Source organism: Eschrichtius robustus, chromosome 9, assembly GCF_028021215.1.
Source record: "Eschrichtius robustus isolate mEscRob2 chromosome 9, mEscRob2.pri, whole genome shotgun sequence".
Lineage (NCBI taxonomy): Eukaryota > Metazoa > Chordata > Mammalia > Artiodactyla > Eschrichtiidae > Eschrichtius > Eschrichtius robustus.
Genome location: NC_090832.1, coordinates 20,710,176 through 20,735,529, shown reverse-complemented (window position 1 = coordinate 20,735,529; position 25,354 = coordinate 20,710,176). Strand labels below are relative to the sequence as shown.

Genomic DNA, 25,354 nt, shown 5'->3' with positions numbered 1-25,354 from the left:
ATATATATATACAACCAAATGTGAAATAGATAGCTAGTGGGAAGCAGCCATATAGCACAGGGAGATCAGCTCAGGGAGATCAGCTCGGTGCTTTGTGACCACCTAGAGGGATGGGATAGGGAGGGAGGGAGGGAGATGCAAGAGGAAGGGAATATGGGCATATATGTATACGTATAGCTGATTCAGTTTGTTATACAGCAGAAACTAACACAACCTTGTAAAGCAATTTTACTCCAATAAGATGTAAAAAAAAAAAAGAGGCATTTGACAGAATGAATTGGGAGTGTATAATTCTTTCACCTATTCAGTCAGATAAGGTATTTCTTAAGGAGTAAAGAAACTTGAAATACAATCTCCTGGTTCTCCGTTTTGAAAACAAAAATATTTTTTCCTCAGAAGCGTGGTATTGAGTTATCCATTGTTTTGTAGTGAGGACATTGTCTCAGTGAACACACAATTTCTTTCAGATAGTCACCAGAATAATTATCAAAAGGAACAGCCATACCATTTACTGTGCTGTACTACACGACTATTCTGTTGAGTTCCGTTTGAGGAATTGACGATATTTGTAGTGCTCTCTTAGGATAATTTTCACTCTTTTTCTTCCCTTCAGTATGATAAATTCTTTCCAAATGGTTGTATTCAACCCCAGGAAACTGAAAATAAATGAAAACAAATCTTATTTTGCACTTTCTCAGAAAAGGTTTCATCAATATTTGACTTTCTTGTAATCGCACATGCTGTCTGTATAGTATCTGCTTAGGAGGTGTAAGGTTCTGGGGTTTGGTGAGCAGTGATAGGTCTTCTGTTAGCCGTAGATGTCCAGCTGTACAACCTGGCGGTCAAATCAGGCTGCACAAGGGGATTCTCACTGTCAGCCACATCCAGATAGGATCATGCTCCAGTAGCCCAGTGTGCAAGCTGGTGGGTGAAGCACGAGGAGGACAGATCCAGGCATGGGATTCGTGGATGTGCAGTCTCCAGTGGTCAGGAACTCTGGAATTTAGAGCTCTGAAGTAGGGTAAGTAGGCCGTGAGAACTAGGGTTTAGAAAAATCCTGACAGCTGGGGCACCAGCAAGTTCGAGGAGTTTGGTCATAGAAGTCCTGTTATACGTTGGGAGCCTGGTAACAGGTGCTTTCAATTTCTGAGCGTCCATTGAAGGAGTCTGCTGGTCATCCGTGGTTAGAGCTACCACGTGGGGGACAATCAGAAGACTTTACAGTAATTCTGCACGGATGCGTGGCAGGGATGGTTTAGATTTTTTCTGCCTCTGGCAGGGTTGTCTCAGAAATAGGGTTTATATGGTTGAGATCAATGAGTACAATGGAGGAGGGTCAATGAATTTATTGAGATCAATGAATGCAATGGGGGAGGGTTTTTTAAAAAAAATTTTTTAACAGCTTTATTGAGATGTAAGTCTCATACAATGTAACTTAACCCTTTTAAATTATGCAATTCAGTGGTATTTAGTATATTCATGAAGTTGCACACCCATCACCACAGTCCATTTTAAACCATTTTTATCACTCCAAAAGGAAATCCCATACCCCCTTGCAAGTATTTTCTAATCTCCACATTTCACCAGCCCCTGGCAATCGCAAATCTACTTTCCATTTCTAGAGATTTGCCATTCTGCATATTTCATACAAATGGAATCATATAATTTGTGGAACTTTACAACTGGCTTTTTTCACTAAGCATCATGTTTTCAAGAATTGTCCATGATGTAGCTATTATTGGTATTTTCCTTTTTATTGCTAAATAATATTCCATTTTACGCATATACCACATTTTATTCATTCATTAATCAGTTGATGGATATTTGCATTATTTCCTCTTTTTGGCTATTATGGACAATGCTGCTGTGAACATTCCTGCACAATTTTTTTGTGTAAACATATGTTTTAATTTATTTTGAGTATTCCACGTATGAGTAGAATTGCTAGGCTGGTTAATACGGTTTTAATTTTTTATATGTATTTGGAGCCATTGTAAGCTAGTGTGAAATGTTTTATCAACAACGTAAAACCTCCAGTTATTCGTGGTTGCCATTAAAAAGCTTTTTATATTTTCCTTTTAGTACAATCGTGTTTTCTGAATTGACAGTAGACAGCCCTTCTTTTCTATCCACATTTTTAAAATATATAAGCCTATTCTCAATTTCTTTGGCTTGTGATCTCTTAGACAATTATTTTGTTACTTTGTTATAAGAATGTGATGACTTTTGGCACCATATAGGGGTTCTTGCTTATAATTTACATGTATGAATTTTAAGTACCTTAAAAATTATAATATATGTATGATGGTATTTTTAAAATAGAAAATTCTAAGATACAATACATTGCAAGTTGTTAATAAATAGTTCCCTTGCATTGAAATGGAAATTTTCATGATTTGATTTGCGACTTCATTATGCTTGTAATGAGATTAATCATTTTTAACTGGATTCTCCAGCAAAGTTTTCTTTTAATGATGAGGATAATAAAGATAGACTAGAGCAACAGAAATATTCTTTTCTCCATTTTTCCAGACACTTTCATAGTCATCTTTATAGTTTACTCCAGGACCGTAACTTGGGATTATAGTTGTTTACAGTATAGAATTTTATGTGTCTGAATTTTTATTTTTTTCTTGTGAGTCATTCTGAGAATAACTCTTCCTTGCTGTTTTTTCCTACTTATTCATCCTCTCTCTCTCTTCCTCTCTCTTACTGCCTTTCACTCCATCTCTCACTGGTCTTGTGAAATAACATGATTGGATTTCTGCTTTGAGCTATCTTTAAATTTGATTCCACACTGTAATAGAATAACATTGAGTTTTTTTAATGGTAATTGTTTTGTAATCATGTGGTTGAAATCATGCTTCTTTATTTTTATCATATTATCATGTTTAGAATCTAAAGCAGTCATTTGGTCCTTAGGTTATACTGATATCCACTATCTTCTTTATTATTTTGCACTTATTTATATTAGATTTTGAAATTATAAAATAATGCATTTCTTTTAAGAAAAACATGAATATAGTAGCACATAAATTATAAATATCTCCCACACTGTGATTTTTTATCTCCCAAGTACTACAACCCAGAACAACCAGTTTTGTACGTGGCCTTCTAGAAAATGTTAATGTACATACACACGCTTATATTCACATACATGTTTTTCTGAAAAAGAAATGGTGTTATTCTATACATTACATATGTTTCAACATCTTGCCTCCCCCCCCCCCCCAATCTATAATTCATATTGGGGAGTGATATAACTGATCTCAGCTCTTATGTTTGCCTTGGCAGTCAGGGAGCTCTGGACTCATTTACAATTGCCAGGAGCCCTCTGTTCAATTACTGTTGCCTACTATAGCCCCAATTTTCTGGTTTAATTTGTCTTCTCTCTTTTTAAAATCTTTTTTTGAGGGGGGAGAGTTATTATGTCTTCTTTACATGAGCCATTTAAACAATTTTAGTAAATTAGGAGATTTGGAAAATTATTATTAATAGAAGAGATCTATTTGACCTTATGCACCAGTTATTGTTAGATGCCACTCTGTATAATTTTAGGACTTTGGAAGCTCTAAGCATCAAGATAACATTCAGGAAACTGCTTTTTCAATATAGGTGTTGGTGCTGAAGTACTCCAAATGGTTAATGTAGTTCACAAACTCAGGAAAGCTTTTTATCAAATGAGAGCACTATTTTAAAAACACTAATGATTTTCTAGTTGAAACATTTTAAACAAATTTGAAATGCAGGGTAATTTTTTTTTAAAGGTAGTGACCATTTCATCCTTAAGATGAAAGCTTAAGATAAGCTCTTGTCCATCTGTTATCATCCTTGTTGATATAGTTACACTGTTTTTATTCTTCGGCAACATATTTAAATTGAAAATATATTTCATGGATTTTTGATGTTCTCTGAGTCTGCAGTGTTATATTTTGAATGTGGTAAATATTGATTTTATACCCTTTGGGACTGCTTATCTCTGGACCCTGGATGCTGCCCTTGAGCATGGATTCACAGGTGGTAAATCACTAGAATTTTTGCTTAGCAATGAGAGAAGTCATTTCACATAGGTCTATCCTTGTTTGCCTTTGTATGTAGAATTCTTAGTAACACAGTATCCATTTTCTTAGCAAGGAAATTAGGCCTAGGATATATGTTTGGAAAATTAGATTATAATTGATTTTCAATTAATCAGAGTTACTAATTCATGCTTTGGATTAACAATAGTATTAAAAATTATTTTTGGAAGTTGTGTGTGTGTTGTTATCTCCAGCATTTGTCTTTCTTTAGCTCTAAATTCTTATGTCTAACTGCTTACTAGATATTTCAGTTGGTGATTTCACAGACCCTTTAAAAACCCAAATGCATGTCTCTTACTGTATTCCTTTGTTTGCTTAATCTTGCCCGGTTACCCAAGACAGAAATTTAGGCATCCTTCTTGAAGACTTTCTCTCCATCATTTGCCACATGCAGGCAATCCAATACCAAGTCCTATTGCTTCTTACTTCTTTTTCTTGTCTTATTGCTTTTACTGCCAGTATTTCTTTAATCACAAAACCATATAAACAGGCAAGGTGCGGTGGCAGGTGTTGTATTAGGGCTGTCTGCAGGAAGCCGCTATGGGAGTTGCTAGGTAGAGGGAGGGGGCGCTTAACCAAGTCTTGAGATGTCAAAGCATACTTTCTAGAAGTTATCTGTAGAAAGAAAAATGTGTTGGCATTAACCTGGCCAAAGGGGCATGAAGCATTATCAGGGGAATATGAAAGAGGGGCTATTTCCAGGAAAGACTCCAGCATGTGCCAGAAATTATGCGGGCAACATTAAGATAAAGCTATAAAATCTAACACTAAAAAGGAGTTTAAGAAAAGCGGTTTAGCAAAGAAACTATTTTAGGTTAAAAAAAAGAAGAGAAAACTAAAAGAGTCATGATCATTACATTTGAATAGAGGAAGGATCATCTTTTGAAAATGTGTTTGTTCTGTGATATCAGCAGAAGGGGAAGATAAGACATATCACGAGGCACCTTTTTTTCCCCTCTTTAATGTAAGGAAGAAATTTTGGAATCTGACGCATTGACAGGCAGTTCTTCATTGTGTCAGAGGTTCATATAGAAATTGGGAAATACTTATCAAGTTTATTTTAGGTGGAATCATCATACTGATTATTATAATGATCATACTACTAATAATATAATTATGGTAAATCATTGTATTAACTGAATCATTATATAAACGTAGATGAGAGAGCCCTCTAAAATCCACTGCAAACATCCTTTGCTATATTACTAAAGAACCTCAGAAACTTTATGGTTTACTGTTAAGCTTGAAAGTATTTGCAAGAATAGACTACTTAATAGACAAAGTCTAAACTTTCTTTTGCACCTATTTTCTGAACAGGTATCATAAATGAAATTTATATATTTATTCTCAACTAAGATTATTAGCTTACGATTTCCTGAAAAACTGCCAGAAAAAGAATGACTTACTTTATTTTTATATTCCTTAAAGAGCATCTTGCAACATCCAGATTTGAGGCAGGGAGACATATAATCATGAGCACAGTTTATATTTATTTGTTCAAAGCTCTGGTCTCATGAAAATTGCTATATGAATACTTGTTTTAACAACTGTTATTATTAGGGGTTTGTATGAAAGTCTGCCAACATGGTCCCAATATTTATATTATAGATCAAAATGTTTTTAAAAGAGCTGCTTCTCAACTGTGATCTTTGTTGTTTTTGCAATCCAAAATGTACTGGAGTTATTTTCATTTAATGCAGTTGAAGTAGTTTGTATTGCCAGTTTTTTTTTTCCCTTTTTTATTTAAAGACCAAAAGTTCTTGGACAAAGACTTTCTATTTCAGACTAGTAAGTAAATAAAGTAAAATAAGAGAATTTTTTTTTCTGGAATAGAGGAGGGTGAATTAATAAAAATTACATCCTTAAATGTTAGTATCTTAGTGATCCTAACACATTCTCACCAATGATAATAACGGATTATTGAAATTATTCTTTGGTCCTAAGGTAGTCATAGATTCTGGATATTATACTAAGTGATATAACAAAATACTAATTTTAGAGTTTGAGTTTGTCTTGCTTTCAGTAAATTCAGTTAAGCAGAACTCAGTTCATAAGGAAAAAATACTCAAGATCTGAATAATATTTCCATGAATAAGGTAATTAATTTGTGATTGGTCCATTTTATGCTTTTAGGTTCACAGAAATCTTATTGCTCAGGAATCTTGACACAGGCAATGCAGGTGTTTACATGAATACAAAATTAGCAACTGTATTTAGCTGTAATTAAAATCTAGTACGGTATGTAAAACCTGTTTGCCTTTGACTGGAACTTATTCCAAGTTAATGAGATCTCAAACAAGGCATAGAGTGTATGTCCCTTTTTGAAAAGATGATATTTTCTTAATGAGTGTCTGTGTGTGGGTTAGCCAATTTTGACTTAGTTAAAAACCTGCAAAAGCATGGTTTGAACTTCTTTTTTAATCATAGTTAATTTTCCTTTAAATTTATACTACTTGTACAAATACCCTGTATTAGGAGCCAGGAAATTTCACAGGTGTGGATTTAATTTGTAGTGTGGGTCCACAGAGGTTTAAATATTGTATAAAGCTTCAGGTTTTTTTCTTAGTTGGCCTAGTCATGTTTAGATCTTCTTTCTAGTCATTTCTCTTTAACTTCCTGCTAATCTGATATCATTTTCGCCATAATCAATTTCTTTTTTTCATGCGATCTTTTGTTTTTTTAACCCTAATCCCAGGAGGTAAAATATATTTTGAGGTATTTGGGAGGAATGTTTTTAAATTTCTGTGTTCTGTGTTTGCTTTCCTCCCTCTCAGACAAGTTACAGTGCTTATGGCTCAATCCCAACTGTTTTATGAAGTAGTGACAGAAGGTCAGTTTAGAGATAAAATGTCACAAATCTACCCACTTCCTCCACCCTCTCAAGGAACTCCAGAACTTTCCATTTTCTTATCTTTTAACTGGAAATTATTTCTTTGTTTTTAGAAAATTTTAAAGACACTGATACAATATCCCCAACCCATAAAGAAGGAGATCTTTTTCTAATAGGGCAGTTGTTTATTCTGAGTATAAAGGGTAGTCACCTTTAGAATTAGGGGAATAAATATTGGTATGATTTTATTATATTGACTTCCCTGCATAAATTACATTTACAACTGTGTGATGTATTATGGGATGTGCTTCTTAAATAGATGTTCTGTAATCAAGAAAATTTTGACTCTGAGCCTAATTTAATAATTTTTGCTCCTCAATTTACATAGACTAACTTTTGATTTCCCCCTGGAGTCTATCAGAACCCAAAGCACTCTTTTTCAGTAGCTCTTCCATCCAACATAATCATACAGCTTTAGTGAAGATCATAGCACATTGTCCTGGAGAATTTGTTGATGCATGGAGGTAAAGTATAAGGCAAAAGTTAAAGGTACTGTGTCATCAAAGACTCTTGTTTCTCTCAGAGAATGATGAGGTCTAGAAAGTAAAATGAGTGGTCACCATTTTAGAATTAGAGAGTTTCATGGAAGAAATGGGGAGGGGACTTCAAAAGTGGAAGTTTAAGTTTTGATTTATCAGAAAGAACTGGAAAATAATATGTTTTAAGGGAACTACCCAAGGTCTAGGTTCAAGTTAAAAGTATTGCATGCAGGAAAAGCAGGAAGAAAATGAGTTTAACTTTGTCCAGTGACGAGTAGGTTGAATTGGATAGTTTTGTTGGAAATATGCAAGTTTCCATTTATTTTATAAATAACTGGGTTTTATTAAAGATTTATGTTAATTTTGCTGAAGCTGTCCTGAGACTGGATCAGAAATTGTACTGCTGTATACTTATACATACATGCATGTGTACACTTTTCAAAATTACGTTTTGCATGTACTGTTGAGTTTCTAGTATCTATGGCTTGCCGTGTTTGTGGTTTAGTTAATTATTTTCATCATCTTCCTGAAAAGAGAAAAATCAGTAGGAAACTTTTCTCTTTAATATGGTGTCACATATGACTATAATTTATTTTTACATTTGCATAAGAGGGATACATATGAATAAAAGCATGGCTCCATAATTGCTGAAGTAAATCAGTACCATTTAGGAAAAGCAAAACCCTATAGAACCATGTACAAAACTCAGTGTTTATTAAGAAAAAATTCCTAATCTTCATCCTTGTCCAATGACAAAAATAATACCATTTAGTAAGTTTGATGTCCTTTATTCAAGGGAAGCAGTCCATGGATTAGGAGAGTACAGTGCCTCACAAGCAATGGGGCGCTCTTCCTGAGGGATTTGTGGCAAAAGTGAGTTGTATTGCATTTAGAAGAGGCAGTGGGGAAACAAGGACATGGTTAGCTAGGAGGTCGGGATTTTCTTATAAGGCTAAAAGGTCCCGTTTTCTAGAGTAAGGTAAGCTAGCTGTGGCTGATTGTGATTGGTGTATGCTGTTTCCTTGATATGAGGTGTTTCCCATAAGTGCAAGCTGACTTAGGTTCAGATTTGTGACCTGGGTTGGGCCACTGGGGTGGCCTCCATTTTGTGGGTCCCAATATATGTGTTATCTTTATCATCCTCTTATGCTGTTTTAAATGAACTCTAAAATCAGTTTTGAAAAAGTCTCTCTGACTAGTTCCAATGGCTGATGTTTATGTCATTTTCGATCCAGAGATCCAAAATACAGAGTTTCATACATAGGTACAATAATAATTTTCTAAACTGAATTAGGCTTTTGGTATAAAATACCAGAGTATTCAGGGTATAATGACCTCTCATTTGAGTGATTAAGAATTAAAAGAAGAAAATTCATAACACATGTGATATGACTTAGTTGTATAAACTGTTAATATCCTAATGATAATTCTAAGAGCTTTAAAATAAAGAGAAAATTATGATAGCTAGGTATATGTTTAATTATATATTTGATCATACATTTATTTTTAGAGGCCTAATTTATTTTTTTCCCTAGCAGTTTTTTAGTTATATTTTTCCATAGTGTTTTTTAAAAAAATAACTAGCATTTCATAACTCTTAGTTTATCAGACAAACCAGCTTTATCTCATTTCTAGTAAATAGTGATAATGAATTCAAATCTAGTTGGCATAGATTCTCTGAAGTCTTGGAAATATATCCATACCAGTGATTAAACTGAATTCTTATTCTCATGTAATTTTTTTTCTTGAGGACACTATAAAGAATCATTTTGTTTGTCCTAACTATTATGCATAATTTTGTTCATCTAGTGCAATAGAATTGTAGTTTAACTTAAATAAGCAGTTATAGAACTTAGATACTGTTTAATTATAAAGCATTTGGTCTGAAGATGTGTTTAAATTTAATGGCTCCAAAGACAACTTTTGTATTCCAACTTGGACCTTGCACCTAGTTCAATTTGAAAATAGAGAAAACACGAGGATTTAGGTAAATGACACAAATATGATCCACATGGTAGATGGTGCTTTGCAGTATTAACAAGGTAGTTAATACAAGTCAACAAGGTAGGTTGGCCCTCGCTCTTTGATTAATAACAGGAGACAAAATATTAAGGGTTAGAGCAAATAAGTATGAATCTGAAGAAAATAAAATAAAATGAACCAGAGAAAGCAGCCTTAAAGTTGATAATTAACAAATTCGTGCTGAATAGAGGGGATGTTGGGGATTAAGGGAAAAAAATGCGGGGGGAGGGAGACATGTAGAAAGCTGTGTTGGTCAGTGTTCTGAGTTGCTGGGAGCATGGTCCTGACTGGCAGCAAGTGGGAGATGCCCATAGGTTGACTGCTAGAGAGAGGAGGAGGGAGAAAGCACCTCTTTAAAAAAATGTACGTCAAAATGGTGTTCATTGGTCCATCACATTGAATCAACACACCTTCATTGAAAACATTATTTAGCACACGCTAGGGGGGCACATTTCTCTTATTCTTTGAACTTGAAAACTTTTTCTTGTTGATCTTTAATATGGCTCATTGAACAGATTCTGTTTTACCTGATTAAATAAATGGTAACAAGACTTAGGTCGACTTCTATTTTACCGTACATACTTAACAGTTCACTTTGTCAAATTTCTACCCCCTCTACAAGATTAAGAAAATTAGTGAAATGTAATTTATTCAGTTTGAAAAGTTACTGAGGCATATATTTTCCCACCTTCTTAACCATCATTTATTTGTTAGAAGCATTCCCTGAAGTGTATGATGAGTCAACGTTTTTTTTTTTGCCTAAGTCCAGTAAAATCAAAGCATTATTTAATTTAAAATGTTATAAATCATGTGCATGTTAATGTTCTCTTCTTAACATTTAATTGGAGATCTTTTTTCTCAGCTCACCAAAATGTTTCTAGGTTCCTCTGTGGCTGTCTGGTATTTGAACAGAGAGGCAACTAATTAGAATAATAGAACAGCATGATTGTCATTCCTGCATTTTTATAGGTTTTTTTTAAGGGGTTTTTTAAAGGAATCTGTGCCAAAAATGTATTACATTACTAAATATAAGATCCATACTCTTCCTTAAGGCACTTTTTCACCTCGCTATCTAGACACTCCTTCATTCTCTATCATAATACAAGTCAAGAAGTCAGTTGTTTTACCAAGTTAAAAAAAAAAACTCTCATGCATAAAAATTCAAACTGCTAAAACAAATATATCAGGGGGTGGCTTTTAATTTGACAGAAGATCTTCTTCATTACAAAAGAATTTCCTGAAGATTACGTTAAATAGACAACTCCCTTAGAGTGCTGAGAATCAAATCAAAGAATGTTCCAAGTTTTAAACATGTTCTTTTATGGGCACACCAGTTCCTAATATTCATGTGTAAATGGAAGCTATTCACATGTGTGTCCCAGTGTGAGGGGTAAGTGAAAATTGGTGAATTGCTAATGTTGGAAAAATAGTCAAGATGGTTTAGTCTACTCTTGCTATATACTATTTTACTCTTTGTCCAGCTAACCTCTCATCCTTTCATCTCACTCCCAGAGGAGTGGGTGGGATGGGAAGTGAAATCTCACTCTAAGAAGCATACTCTGTGGAAAGAGAGGAGACTATTAAATAACACTAAATTTGGTTTTGGTTTTTTTTTTCCTTCCTATTCTAGTTCTTAGTACCCTTAGATTGAAATAGTCTCTATTTGTCACTCAAGGAAGTTTTTAGTAAATTGATCTATTTAATTGGATCCTTAAAGCCCATAGGATTTATAGCAGTCATTTCTGTGAATTGTGAATCTGCTCACATTTGTTTTTCATGGAAGGATTTTCCTTGTATTTTCATGGATAGCTCTGAATGTGAGCTCCTTCAAAGTAATACTTTCATGGCTTTTTTTTTAAGTGGTAACTATTATCTGTACCTGGTACCTGTACCTAGTACCATATAATAGTTGCCTGAATAAAGGACAAAATATATTGCAATTGTTAGACTTTATTTTACCTCTGCTGTTTCACTTAATCTCAGCACAAATCTATGCAGTTGGGTTATTATTAGAATACTCACCTTATATGGAAATAAGTGGACTTGAAGACAACTGTTGCCCAGTGTCATACAGTGAGTTGACTTTAGACTTGCCATGTTGTCATTGACTCATGTACCATTCACTGGCTCTTCCTCCCATTCTCCCCTCAGTAATACAAATTAAAAAACGACAATCTTTTATTCTAATTATTGTGAAACTATACCAGTCATTCATTCATTCATTATTTTGCAGTTATAGTACAGTGTAAGTAGTTCACTATGACGACCCATTCCTCATTTGTTTGGAAAATTCACCAAGACCAGGAGGGAGAGACTTCAGAGGGGGAAATACATACAATTTGGAGATACGCTCTATTTTGTTTTAATGTTAAAATTTAACTTCTTATCCCGTTGCAGTATTTACTCAACTGTCAGTAAAATGATAAATCTTCTACCTCATTTCACAAGAGGGCAGCACTTTCTTTTAAAATTTAAAGTATGACTCAAGAAATAAAGTCAAATTAACTTTTTCTATCTTGAAGTTAAACTTGAGTGGTTTACAGAAGGACTAGCACCTCTCTTTCTTTGGGGAAATTTATGAGTCAGATAAGTACAAAATTTTAGAGTAACTTGGGATCCTTTCTGAAAATGGAAAGATGGATTAAAGCAACCCCTAGAATTTTTTACTTGAAAGTTGAATTAGATGAACTCCTTTAGTAACTTTGTAATTGTGTAAGAGTCTACCAAGATCATGACTTTCTCTTCAATTATAAAATCACATTAAGGGTGTATCATTTTAGTAAATTCTAATTGTTTTACTCTTGTCAATTAAAAACTATTTATTGAACAATGGCCATATGTTAAGCGGTCTACAGGTCATTTGAGGCACAAATTAACTTTTTCTCCTTCTCTCAAAGAGCTTACTCCCTAATGAGGTGAAAGGAAAGGTAAAACAAATTCAAAAAATAACCTCTAAACAAAACAAGCTATGTGTAAGTAAAGTACAGGATAATAGTGCAGCGTAATGGAGATAGCCAATGTGGAAAGGAAGTTACTGAGTTAAAGCTATAGTACAGGGCTTTGAGTAGAGGGTGGAAATTGAATTGGAACTTGATGGCTGGATAAAATTTGGACAGATAGAAAAAAAGGAGGCTATTATTTAAGAGAAAAGAATCCTATCAACAGAGAAAAAGGCAAGTATGTATTAGAGAAAGTTAGAAAAGTACGTCCTTGAGAATATTGTGAGGAAATAACACCTGGAATGTATAGCAAGGCCACTAGCCACATGTGACTATTTACAGTTAAATTAAAATTAACTAAAATTAAACAAAATCAAAATGTAGTTCCTCAGTCACACTAGCCACATTTCAAGTATTTGATAGCCATACTACTCTTTTGGACATCAAAGATAGAGAATATTTCCACCATTGCAGAAAGTTCTATTGAACAGTGCTACATTACAGTTTAGATATTTTGGGGTTGGGATTTGGAGAGCCATTAAATAAAGATAGAAGGGCTGATATGACAGTATCAAGAACTTTTGGTAAAAGTGGCAATATGTTCGAAAAAAATGAGATCAGTTTTATTATTTGGCTTTCTTGTTAATTATAAAGGCATCTCAGAAGCAATATTCCAAAAAGGTTTTGTGCAGTAACAACATCACTTGGGTATTTGTTTAGCCTCCCAAGGTTATAATTTTGATGCCAGGACTCCTTTTATAAGCACAAATACTAGATTTGGTGTTGTGCTTTCAAAGGCTCTATTACTACAATCGTCTCGTAGTTTTATTTTAAAGTTAAAACACCTGCCAGATCAAATTTTGGGTTTAAATTGTGCTCTCTAAACCCTTGGCTTGACAATATTTAGTATGGAGCTAGAGATTATAAACCTCCTTCAACTATTTGATATAGCCTTAAACGAGAAGTTGCCAGATCTTGGTATCCCAATGTTGCTTAACCTGTACTGGTACATTTCCTGCAGTATTTTGTTAGAACATCAAGGATACCTTCTCCAGACACAACAAGCAGGGCAGGGTCCACGGTCTTTTCTCTCTCACTACTGTAACTTAGATCCATGAAAGAAATTGCTGTTTGTATTTGCAGCACCTCTTAAACCATTAGTGAGCCCTGATACTCAAATCTCTCTGCCAACCTACTAGGTAGGATCACTTAGCCCAGTTTGAAGGATGAAGCCATACTTCAATTGCCTTGAACAAATCAGGCTAGACCTTTTTTGGGTGTATATCAATGGATTTTATAAGCCTTCCCCAATTTTTTGTACCATTAGAATATCACAGTATTAGATGACAATAGGAGTACTGGTTTCCTTAGGAAGAGAATAGCTTGAATTGTATAATGCTTATTTAGACACAAAGTTATTACTTAAATAAGCTGGAGTTACTAGTTATAGAGTAACTTATGAGAACAAAAAGGCTTTGTCTCTGTCTCTTTTAGAAAAGTTTACCATTGACCAGCCCACTGCTGCTGAAGGCTTGTTTCTATTGAGGGCTGATTTGCTAGAATGTCAGACCATCTGGCACCTCAAAGCTTCTGAAGCTTTCAGAGACAAAAATGATTGTCTCCGGTGGCATTTACTTTCAGATCTAATGAGGCCACCATTTTTTAATAGCTATCTACCTAGAAAGATAAATGTGTTTTCCTTGGGAATTTTCCATCTATTTCTTGACTTAATTTTGTGTGGAAAACGTACCACGTGCCCATGGTAAAATGTTCACACACTAGAAAAGACAAAAGAAAGGGTCCCATTCTAGGCACTGGTATTTCCAATCCTTCTCTCAGAGGTAACCGTCATTGCTATTTTCTTATCTCAGTCCAGAAATATTGTCTGTATGTCATATATTGTACCTTAACATAACTACATCAATCTCAATATATATATATGTATACACACAGACACACACATATATATTAGAGATTACTTCTTATCAGCACATAACTACCATCACCCTCTTTCCCATAGCTGTACAGCATTCCTTTGTGGGACTCCACCATAATTTATTTACATGGTTACCTACTGATGGACATTTAGATTGTTTTCAGCTTTTTGCTACGTCAGATATGACTTACTGAGCATCCTTGTACATATGTGTGTACGCATGCTTGCAAATTAAATTCCTAGAGATAGAATTTCTGACTCAAAGTTTATATGCATTTTACTGTTTGATGAATATTGCTAAATGATCCCCAGCCCCAAGTTAGGCAGATTTTTAAAAGTCAACTCTCTGCTTTTAATAATCTCCAGGAAACGTAATGGCTTAACTTAATGCTATCAAACATAGGAATTCCTCATTCTCTAGTCAGCCTACAGATTTTATTATGAGCTGCATAATGCATTGTCTGGGTTCACTGTCTATAGAGTACTTTTTTGAAACTTTTTGGGACAGAAACAAAGACATAATGGAGAACTCATTGCTTAGTGTAAATATATGAGGGAATGGAGATAAAGGTACAGAAAGTAAATAAAATTAAAGATTCTCAGGGGGAAAAAAAGGATGATTGTACTCTATGACTTTGAGGGGAGCCATATTTGTAAGCATAAATGGTTCATGTGATAAGTGTATTGACTGGTTATTGTTGAGACTAGTGAGGGTGAATCATGCTTTTGAGGAGTTGAAGTAGGTTTGGGGTGTGATTTTGCAGAGAATTCCAAATGGGACGCTAAGCAGGAAGATGGCAGGAACATGGATCAGAGTTGAAGCTGTAACTCAGCTCTGAATGGATGGGCCTGCGAGCATCACAAAAGCCCTGCTTCTTTTATACACGTAAGCATAGCTGATCTCACTGAGTTAAGTCTGAACTTCTTCGGGGTTCACTGAATGTCCAGTTTTTTAAATACATATTCAGATTGTAGAAACACTGCCCTCCTGGGAAGAGTACCAATGTGTTATTTAGGAGTGAAAACAGCACCTTCAATGTTGATTTATCTTGACACATTCGTTGTTATTAGTAAAATTTGTATTTCGATTTTGGCTTTAATTTTCTCAATCTGGGGAGCTGAGGAAAGTTGGAAAACCCTTAGAAAATCTTTAAGGACCTTCTCCAAAGCCCTGTGCAATTTGGTTGCGTATCCCACAGGCTTGTGCTGTCAGTACACATCTGGAATTGTGAGGCTCGGCCGTTATGAGATGGTTTCACTCTTGTCTGATGCTGCATATTTTTAGGAAGGATATGGTTTTGAAACATTAACGTATCCTGGCATTATTTTTAGTCACCTAATAAAGTGCTGTCTGAATCATTAAATATCTAGAAGGTTGCTCAAGGCTGACCCCTGCACCTGCTTGGCTAATTCAGAAGCAGATCAGCTGGCATTTTTCTTCCTCAATCCCCACCGCACCCATCCACTCCCCTTAAGAAAAAAAAGCTCTTTGTGCCTTTAAAAATGTCTAGTAGAGTCTTCTGGCTGTAGGTTATGGAAATACTTATAGAATCTTTTTCTTATGAATTATAATTTTTATTTCCCAATTGCTACCTGCATAATTATCAGAATAGATGACATTATTGAAGAGATGAACATTAAAAATAACTCCTTGTGTACAAAGCATATTGCCTGAACTTCCTGGGATAAAAGGAGAGTTCCGCTTTTCATCAGGGGGCCCAGGCCTCCATTTTAGATTGAACCTTCTGCCCTTTAGGGCTGTATATTACTTTAAATAGCTACCAGCTGACAGACTTGGTTGCTGGCTGATGTTAACTAGAAAGCTATAATGTAGTCTCCCCTTAATAGAACCACAGCAGCAGTAGACAATGAATTGAAATCTCAGATCATGATTGGGGTGTAGAGTCTATGTTGGTTTTAAAATAAACCCCAAGTTAGAAAAGTTATGAAAAAGATAATTGTGTATATTCCTTTCAAAGCCATTATAATCTGGATCTTTCCTTAAGTCTGAATGGGTTTATAATAAGTAAATTTTTCTACCCATGCCTGAAGCTCTTCAATTTGAATAAAGCCATGATGTACTGATTTATTTGTAGTCACCTATTGACCTCCATATGCTTTGCTTTAGAGGCTCCCAAGAAGCCTTTCTTTTCTTTTCTTTTTGTTCTTTATCTTGACCAATATAAAGAGAAACCTGTTAGGTTTTGCATAGAAAACATACTTTGTCTTTACAGTGTTTATAAATGTGAAGTTTATGTTTAGTGAGAAGGGTACTTTAGGATCCACTATATGGGTAAGGCATAAATTGTTTTCCAGCAAAGCATTTAGACTTCTCTTTTTGCTTATATTTGACTGAACCCTAAAGAATGTCTTCTTGCCTTGATGAAATTGCTAAATAAGTAAGTCATCTTTTAACAAATTAAATGAAATATAGTTTTTAAGTGTAAAAAGTTTTTAAATTAACCTAGCCTTTGAAAGTTTTTGCCAAAGCCGTATATACATTTAGGTCTCTTCATTTTGGCAGTGGAATGTGGTTTTTATTAAGTAATTTAGGTTTAGATTTTACTGATTCCTTTATTGAGTTTTCCTGTGCTTCTCTCTGGTTCTGTAACCTCTTTCTCATGGAACTGTGTTGTCTATGTTTGAGGCATGGCTTGTTTAACTGGAGAACCTTAGGATAGTCAGTGTTTGTTGATCTGCTACAAACAGATTGATAGTATTATATTATGTTTATTCCACTTCTCGAAGGTTTAGTGCACAATTTATTTGCACACTAGTTTAGACTGGCAAAATGTCAACTACTTCAAATTTCATCATCCAATTTACTAAGTCTCTCTAGTGATGCAGTGCTTTCACTGGGGGCCTGTATTTTTTGTTTTAATGATTACAGAATTACAGGAGATAATTTATCGAAGAGGTACTTGGTTTAAAAAAAAGAAAGGGCTATGGAGATGTAAGGAATATTACCAAGAGGTTATTTTGTATACAGAGTTTAAACTGAGAAAGTATTCCTATTTATAGATATCAAACACAAATACATAATAAAATGTGCTCACAGTTACAAAAACAATTCACATTTACATTTTACAAGTCTTTCTTCTAATGTGTCACTCAGTTATCAAAGAGCACAGTACTTTTGAATAATATATTAAGTGTTTAGCTATTTGAATTTTATGGAATATCTTTGGACTTTTACATAAATAAGTTGTCTATTGTTAATGTCAGTTATACCTCAATTTAAAAAAACAACATTTTTAGTTGCTTTCCAGTGTTTTAGTGAGGATATAGTTACCCTCTTTTTAAAATTAGGTGAGCATTTAAACATTTTTTCTTTTGAATGGTTCCATGTGGATCCACTGAGTATTTTCCTCCATTTTTCTCCTGAAAATGGTGTCATCATAGCTAGGTTCATCTGTATCTTCCTAGTTTTTGATATTTTATAACTGTGAGTAGGGAGCTTTATTTAAGTATTCCCTTTTCTCCCCAAGCAGAGGATGTCAGTCCTGAGAATGGGTATCGAGAATTTGCAGGGAGCATCAGGGAGGCGAGTGGCTGGCAGAGGCTCTGACTTCTGGACACTCCACTCTAGAATTCCATGTGAGAACATACTTTTCCTCTCTTTCCTTATGCTGTCTTTATCTCTTCTAGGACTGAAGTGCCCATCATGCTGATAAAGTTTCCCCTGCTCTTGTCTTTTGGGAAGATTCCCTAATACACTGCTTCTTTTCCCTGATAAAGAAGGGAATCTTGTATCTAAGGATACAAGATATTCGGAGCTCTAATGATACCATTCTTGTCTTGGTATAAAAACCCTCTAAACATAAGACTGTTTTTAAGAGAAAGACTGTGGTACTCTCTGTTGTTACAGAGAGTTTTTATTTCATTCGCTCTTCTGATATGTGCATGGGGGGTTGCATGTTTGCACATGTCTCCCATCACAGTCATCCAGCACCCTGGGTGGTAGTTGGAAGTTTGCCCAGCTGAGAAAGAAGATTGTTCTTTTTCTCTCTCTCCTTTATTTATTTTTTTGTGATGGTGGTGCTGGAGGTGGTATTGGTGCTGGTGGTTCCTTTTGTCTTGTATTTATGTAAAAAGTTTATTTGTTGCTGCTGAAAGATCTCAGCATGTGGCCCCAGAGCCCTCACAGATCTGGGTTGGCCTGGTCAATTTCTGTATAAGTTTCTTCTCTCTGTTTCTGATGATTGGTCTTCATGCTGATGTCAGTGCTTTCTTTCTGGATACAAACTGCACAGATTAATTTTATTTATAAATTTCTGGACAATCAGTTTACCAAACTTGTTTTTGAAATTAGTAGCGTCTATCTATAAATCTGAATTGGGCACTTTGAGGTGAAACACATTCTGCTAGAAATCTCACAGAGCCAGCTTGCCTCTGGAGACATGTTGGTTTTTATGAATAAATGATGAAAATATTTATGAAAGCTTGTTAAATTTTGTACAGATCCGCATATGTAAAACACATGCTATTTAAATACTGATATGAATAAGTTGAGAATGACGTGGAAAGAAAAATGGTTTGCAAATCCAAAAAATAATAACTACATTGTATACTGTTCCCTGATAGCATTTTGTTTTTTTTCTGTTGTTAATAGAATCTCTTTCTCCATATGAGTGCTAACAATTTTGATATTTAAGTAATTCAAATAGCCTTTTAGGAGATACACATTCTAATATCAGGGTTATTTTTTCCTTTCCTCTATGCCCTGATGCAAAAAAAAAACTTAGTTATATTAAGATTAACATCATTCCATTTGTGAGAGTGTCACTTTTATGAGCATTACATATTTATGATGAAATTCTGCACACAACTAGAGAAATATGTTTCATATGAACATATCTGTCATACTTTTATTGTTATACTAAATAACTATATAATGCAAAAACAAAATCACATTTTTGCCTTGGAATGATGTCCATAGTAGCAGTGCAAATGTCCATAATAGAAGTGGATTCAACTTTTTCTTTGAAAGCCTTTAAACTCTTAACACTTTGTAGAAGATAGTGTTTCTCTCGGTGCCAGTAATAATTTAATATCAAAATGGAGGGCACATTTAAAAATAACTGGTTATTACTCATATTTTGAGTAGTTTCTCTTATTAAGTTTTATTTTGGAAACAAGTATATTCCCCACATGAAAACAGTCAATGAGATTTTTAAAAAAAAGCAACTTTCCTTTAAAAGGATTTTCCCCATCCACTTTACTGTCAAAACCTTTTTAGAAAGAATACAATTGACCACACATGTTTTGTTTGATGATTTGTATTGTTCTGCTCACCCAGCCCCTTTTATTTTCTTGGGTGAGCTCCAAAGTGGAATATGGATCCTGTGATCATTCAGGATTGAGATAATTTGAGAGATACTGTACTGCAGTTTGGGGCGGGGAGGTCTCCAGGAAGTGGGAGTGAGCTTCGCTTTAAACTGTGTGTGAGGGGTGGTGGAAGGGAGGATGCTGATTAAAATAATAAACAACTGCTGGAAAGAGAAGTGGATTACCACACTCCTGTCAGATCGGCGAGCCAAAGCAGATGAGGCTGCCCTCCCTGCCGCAAACTCTGCAAAGGGGACCATGAGACCTGCTGCTTAAACTTTTCTCCCGGTGGCTAGAACAGCTTTTTAAATAAGTTAGCTCTGTTGCACTGACACAGCATCCCTAAGGCATAGCTTGATTTAGGGAAATGGATTGAAACTAGCTTGGTGGTTACCATAGCAACGCAGGCTGCCAGTGTCTGGGAGAGTGCAAGCCGGTGGTCTCTTGTCCCATGTTTGGGTGTTTCTTCAGACAAGAGTGCCCTCCTTGCTGTTCGAACTCTACATAAGTCATGCTTTTTGAAAACTGGCTCCTTACCCAGGATTTTTTTTTTTCTTTTTCTTCTTGAAACTAGTCTGAATGGAGGAAGTTGGTAATACTTGGCTCTTTTTTTTTTCTTCTTTTTTTTTTTTTTGCCTTCTCTCATGCAAGTTTCCAGGATATAGCTTCTTTTTTGCTTTGTGTAATTGAGAACAAACTCTAAGCTTGGGGCCCAGGAGAGAACAGTTATGGGCTGCAGGTCATTAGTGAGGTGAACAGAAGGGAATCCTGGGCTTTCCAGAGGAAAAGGAGACCATGCCAGCCTCGTGGAACGCGGCTACCAGAGAACATCCAAGCAGGTCTATTCCTTGCGAACTCTGAAGTCCATGAAATCCTGGACCCACGGTTGGGTGGCTAAAATGTCCCAGCACAAGCTGCTGCTGTTCATGGACCATAGCTCAAGGGCAAGGCTTGTAAAGGATTTTACAAAGGGTTTTAAAGTATAGCCAGAAAAGATACAGTTTTTAGAAGTTAAATGCTGTTGTCTGAAGGAAGTTTGCCGGAAAGATGTAGGCTTCAAGGGCTACTGGACGATGATTGGTCTGAACTTCAGCTTACGGGAATTGCTGACAAAATTTGAAAAGGTATGCAGAAAGCAGACTTCATCAATGTACTTTTTTCTTTCTTCCTTTTCTTGTCTTTTTTTTTTTTTTTACTATGCATTTAGATGGTGGATAGTCTATTGATTCTGATTATTTAATATAACTTTTAAGGCATTTGATTTGATATCCTCTTAAAAAAATTTTTTTTCAACTAAAGATAAGTTAGCAATCTTTCCTTTGGTCAGGAGGGCTTCTCATGATGCCTGTCAGTTTTAGAATTTCACATCAGAAGAGATCCTTTGTACTCAAGTCGGCTGTTAATTTAATTGAAAGTTATTTTGGAAAAAAAAAAAAAAACCAACCAGCAACAACACTGGGTTTTCATGCCAAAGTCTGACTTCATCAGGCCTGGGTTCTGTTTTCCATACCCCTCAGGTTTACCTCCCTGCAGTGGCCGACCACTGACTTTTCCAGCCTCTTTTCTGAAGATTCAGTTCTGAGAGTCAGGAGAGGATGCCTCACAGTGACAATGGCACATCTGACCTCAGACTTCTCCTTTTTCTTTCTGGTTCTGTCTGTCTTAAATGTGGAGTGCTTGTGTGCACTGTGGGGCTTTAATGCTTGGATCGTTATTTTTGCATTTAGTTCTTTTTTCCATGGGGAAGTTCTTGGCACACTCTAGGACTGAGTCTAGCCCGCCAAAGGCCACCTTACATTTACAGTTAAAACAGAAAACCTCCACGTGCTGCTCATGGGCTTCTGCCTTCCTTAGCCTTTGGATGCCAAACACCTATGTTCTTTCAACTTCCCATCTTTAAAGAAAGGAAAGGGATGAAGTACTCTCTGTGCATAAATCAATTACTTATCCTTTGTTAAAGATGTACTCTGTGGCTCTCACCACGAATACCCTATGGTTCATTGCAAGTACAAATATAAGCAAGACTGTATTGAGTCATTTACAGAATAATGGGCTTTTTCTTACAAAACCACAATTGCCCGGGGAAAAAGGCGTAAAACCGTGTCACTTGAAAAGTTTGAAAGCTTTTCCAAAACAATTGCCGTCATTGCTTGCCTCCTGATGGTAGAAACAGTGCAGTGGGAAGAGGGTGGAGAAAGAAGAATTCGCTTCTCCTGGCTGAATGCTCCCTCCTTCCCAGTTCTCTCCCCGCACCCCAACTGTCATAGTAAGGTCTGTAACACAGGGTTCACTTTGACCTCTCCCTTTAATATGTTATTAAGCACCTACATTCCTGAGGGTAAAGGACGGTTCCTGGTCAACTTGCTCACCGTTTAGAAGGGGTGGAGGAGGTTAGAGAAACTTTCTTTATGGCAGCTGGTAACAGCAGGTGACAAACTTTATGACCATAAAGAGGTCTGTTAGCTTGGTTTGTATAGATTTGTCTGTTTCTTCCTAAAAAGGTATATAGGTCTTACGTTACATGAATAATTCATTACTTAGACCCCCTGAGATGCAGTAATTGTGGTCAATAGCTGGCCTTTTGTATTGTAATTGCTGCTATTAGTCTTGAAAGCCTAGGTCAGATACCAGAAGTTAGTAACCTGCCTCAGCTTTTTGGCTATTTTATTGACAAAGTTACCAGTTCTGGTCATATTAGTTTCCTCCTTTAATTCCTAAACCTTAGTATCTGCATATTTCTTATTTTTTCTTTTAGTAGTTAAATTGACAGTAAAAGAAGCCTACAGGCTTAGTCCTGTCAAAAGCTTGATTTGGGATTTTTTTTTTTTTTTTGAGACAAAGAGCAAATTCAGAGAAACAATCTTGCTGCCATTCACAGTCTGAAGTTCTCCATATATGTTTATTTTTGTGTTAGATGCCTTTATAAAAATCTACGTGAAAGTTAATCTCTTTGCCATATTTCATCTGTAGGAAGTTGTCATACATGAATGTATTTTTCTCCAACTCAATTTAAAAAAAAAATCCTTTGTGTATTTTCACAAAAGCTGTCTCATATATTTAGCCTATGCTACATTGATTCATTGCCAGGAAAACTGTATTATGGAAAGGTACCACTACCTCACACCTCTCAAATACAACTACCTTCCCCCAACTCTGAAAGCAAAAATGCCAGTTCTAGGGAATGACCAAGGCTTACTGCTCCAATGCAAAAGCCCCATGATACCTTTGGAAGCTAACGGTCTTCCCATAGTCCTTTATTTTCAGTTTCCTTAGTCTTATCTTTTCCTCAATATTAGTGATCTGCTTCTAGAGCAGATCACATGGTGATTTAACACTTGGTGATTTAACACTTTTCTTATCAGTAATTATAATAGTTCAGGCTGATGTTTAAGTTCCCAGAGCAAAAGGTGTTTTGCTGGATTCCTGAAACCATTTCAGGCTTTAAGAAAACTAGAGTACAAGGTTGGGATAGGCGTGGGTCTTCCAATAATGTTAATCTGAAAAGTTGAAGACTGGTCAGATAACTGAAATTTCCAGATGACAGCAGACCTTCAGCATAACTTCAAGACAGCAGTTTGTTTGTGAGATAAATTGAAAGGGGATATCTAGTTGATATTTTTTGAATTTTAAAGAAATCTAGTGGTTTGTGACTTATATTTGGGTATCTGTTCACACATGGATGTTTGGCATATCGTTGGGATCTGTAATCTGGTTATCTAGTCCCAAAATGTGTGATGCTAGAATTGTGGTTTTCCAGCATTAGCAGGATGGGCAAATTGCACTTGGGACTCAGAGTTCCTGGGGATCCAGGGGACCGGAAACGTTCTCTACTGTTTCTGCAAGGTGACAGCTCACCAAGGATCAGGAAGCCCTGATTGAAGGGAACCACATGTTCCCCAGAGTGGTCTTAAAGAGGAGATTGAAACAGGAACTTCTCTCCAAGAGAGGATGACCTTACGGCAAAAAGTGCCAGCCAGCAAGCAGATCCTAATTACCCAACCAGGTGATGAGGGGAGAGCAGTTGTGACCAGGGTGACTCTACAGAGACTTCAGACTCACAGTTGACACAGAAAGCTGATCCACCAAAACACCTTTCTGAAATCCAGCCTATGAGTTGGTTTTATTGCCACCTTGATTTTAATGAATTGATTTTCTCCTTGAAAATACTTCGTAATGGAAGTATCTGATGGACTCAGTGGCTGTTAATATATTGGTATACTTGGCCATCTGCACTGTGTACTGTCTGTTCCATTTATTTAGTAGTCACAGAGGATAGAATAATGGACAATTTTAGCTTAGTGACATCTTGAGTGACTGTTGCCTTTTATTAATTTATGCAGTTCTGCTACTAGATGATTAATGGTAATGGTAGTTCTCTAAGGGGGTGTGTGTGTGTGTGAGAGAGAGAGAGGAAGTCTGAGTAGTACCACTCTCGTGGTGAATCCTTTGGGAAAAGATGCTTCCCATAGTGACAACACAGAGAGAAACCGCTCAATGCTAAATTTCCTTTATCATATTGACATCCTTTAGGATGACCAATATTTAAAATTATAATTTGAAGCTATATTTTGCTGCTCAATTTGCAATATCTAATTTTTAAAAATTTTATCCTGGAAAGACACAGTCAACGTCCAATTTCAAGGTCTACTCTTTCTTTAATATTTAGTAAATATTTATGAAGTACACAGTATGTACCAGACACTGGGCTGAATTCAAGGATGGCGTGGATAACAGGGTAGGCCTCCACTCTTTGAGTTTACAGCCTAGTAGGAGGATACAGACCTTAAACAAGTCTGTATTCTGTAAGCCTGTGACTGAGCAAAAGGAGGTAGCTGTAAGAGCGACAGGTAGACATAATCTAACCTGAGTGCAGTGAAGTTTCTCCTGGAGCAATGATATTTAAACTGGGACTTAAGATGACTTTAAAATTAAGGAAGGAACTGAGTGAGATTGTGGGCTCATATGTGGGAGATGTGTGTTGGGGAAGAAAATGAGAGCTTTCTGGGCAATAGTAACTGCTTTATCACAGGTCAGGAGTTGAAGAGTTGGGTGCCCCAGGACTGTAGTTTAAAACATTTAAAATACAAAAACCTTTGACTGGGTTTTCAAACTTGTTCAGTTTCATTTATACAATCTGATTTTAGGAATTAGGGTGGGGCAATAGTTTGATAACTTGAAAACATTTGTTAATAACTGTTCTTAAACTCGTGTTCATGTGCAGATCAAACCTGCTTATATAAAGTGCACCTCAGAAGGAAAGCCACTGTATTTTAACTCACTAGGATGTTAGTATGTTTTAGTAACAATTGGTATAGAGTCAAGGATTTTGAACATTTTATTTTGTTGTGAAAAATATTTTTCTTGATAGCAGTGTTTGCTATGCTGGAATTTAAAATGTACTTTGTTTCTTAATTTTCTATCATTTCAAGTTGGCTTGTTCAAATTATCTTGAAAGTGCAGTTAATTGTAAATTTGTTCCACTTAGTAATTTAACTTTTTTCCTACTCTATTGTCTAACATATATTTATAATCACAGATAATGGGAAAAGAACATTACTGGCATTGATTTCTTACTTTTTTTTTTTTTTTTTTTTTGGCTGCGTTGGGTCTTGGTTGCTGCGCATGGGCTTTCTCTAGTTTCGGGGAGCGGGGCTACTCTTCGTTGCAGTGCGCGGGCTTCT

The 25,354-nt window shown here is 35.7% G+C and overlaps 1 protein-coding gene across 6 annotated transcripts in view; it reads left to right on the top strand.

The window, feature by feature from the left end:
• Positions 1-25,354, top strand: part of UTRN (utrophin) — a 505,750-nt gene that overhangs the window by 319,405 nt on the left and 160,991 nt on the right. The window contains exon 1 of one of the 6 annotated variants that reach the window (XM_068550757.1): positions 19,898-20,797. The exons of the other annotated variants lie outside the window; for them this stretch is intronic. Within the exon in view, the coding sequence (XP_068406858.1) occupies positions 20,747-20,797 (51 nt within the window). The 5' untranslated portion in view covers positions 19,898-20,746. Of the gene's footprint in view, positions 1-19,897; positions 20,798-25,354 lie in introns of those variants that run through there. 6 annotated transcript variants of the gene reach the window in all.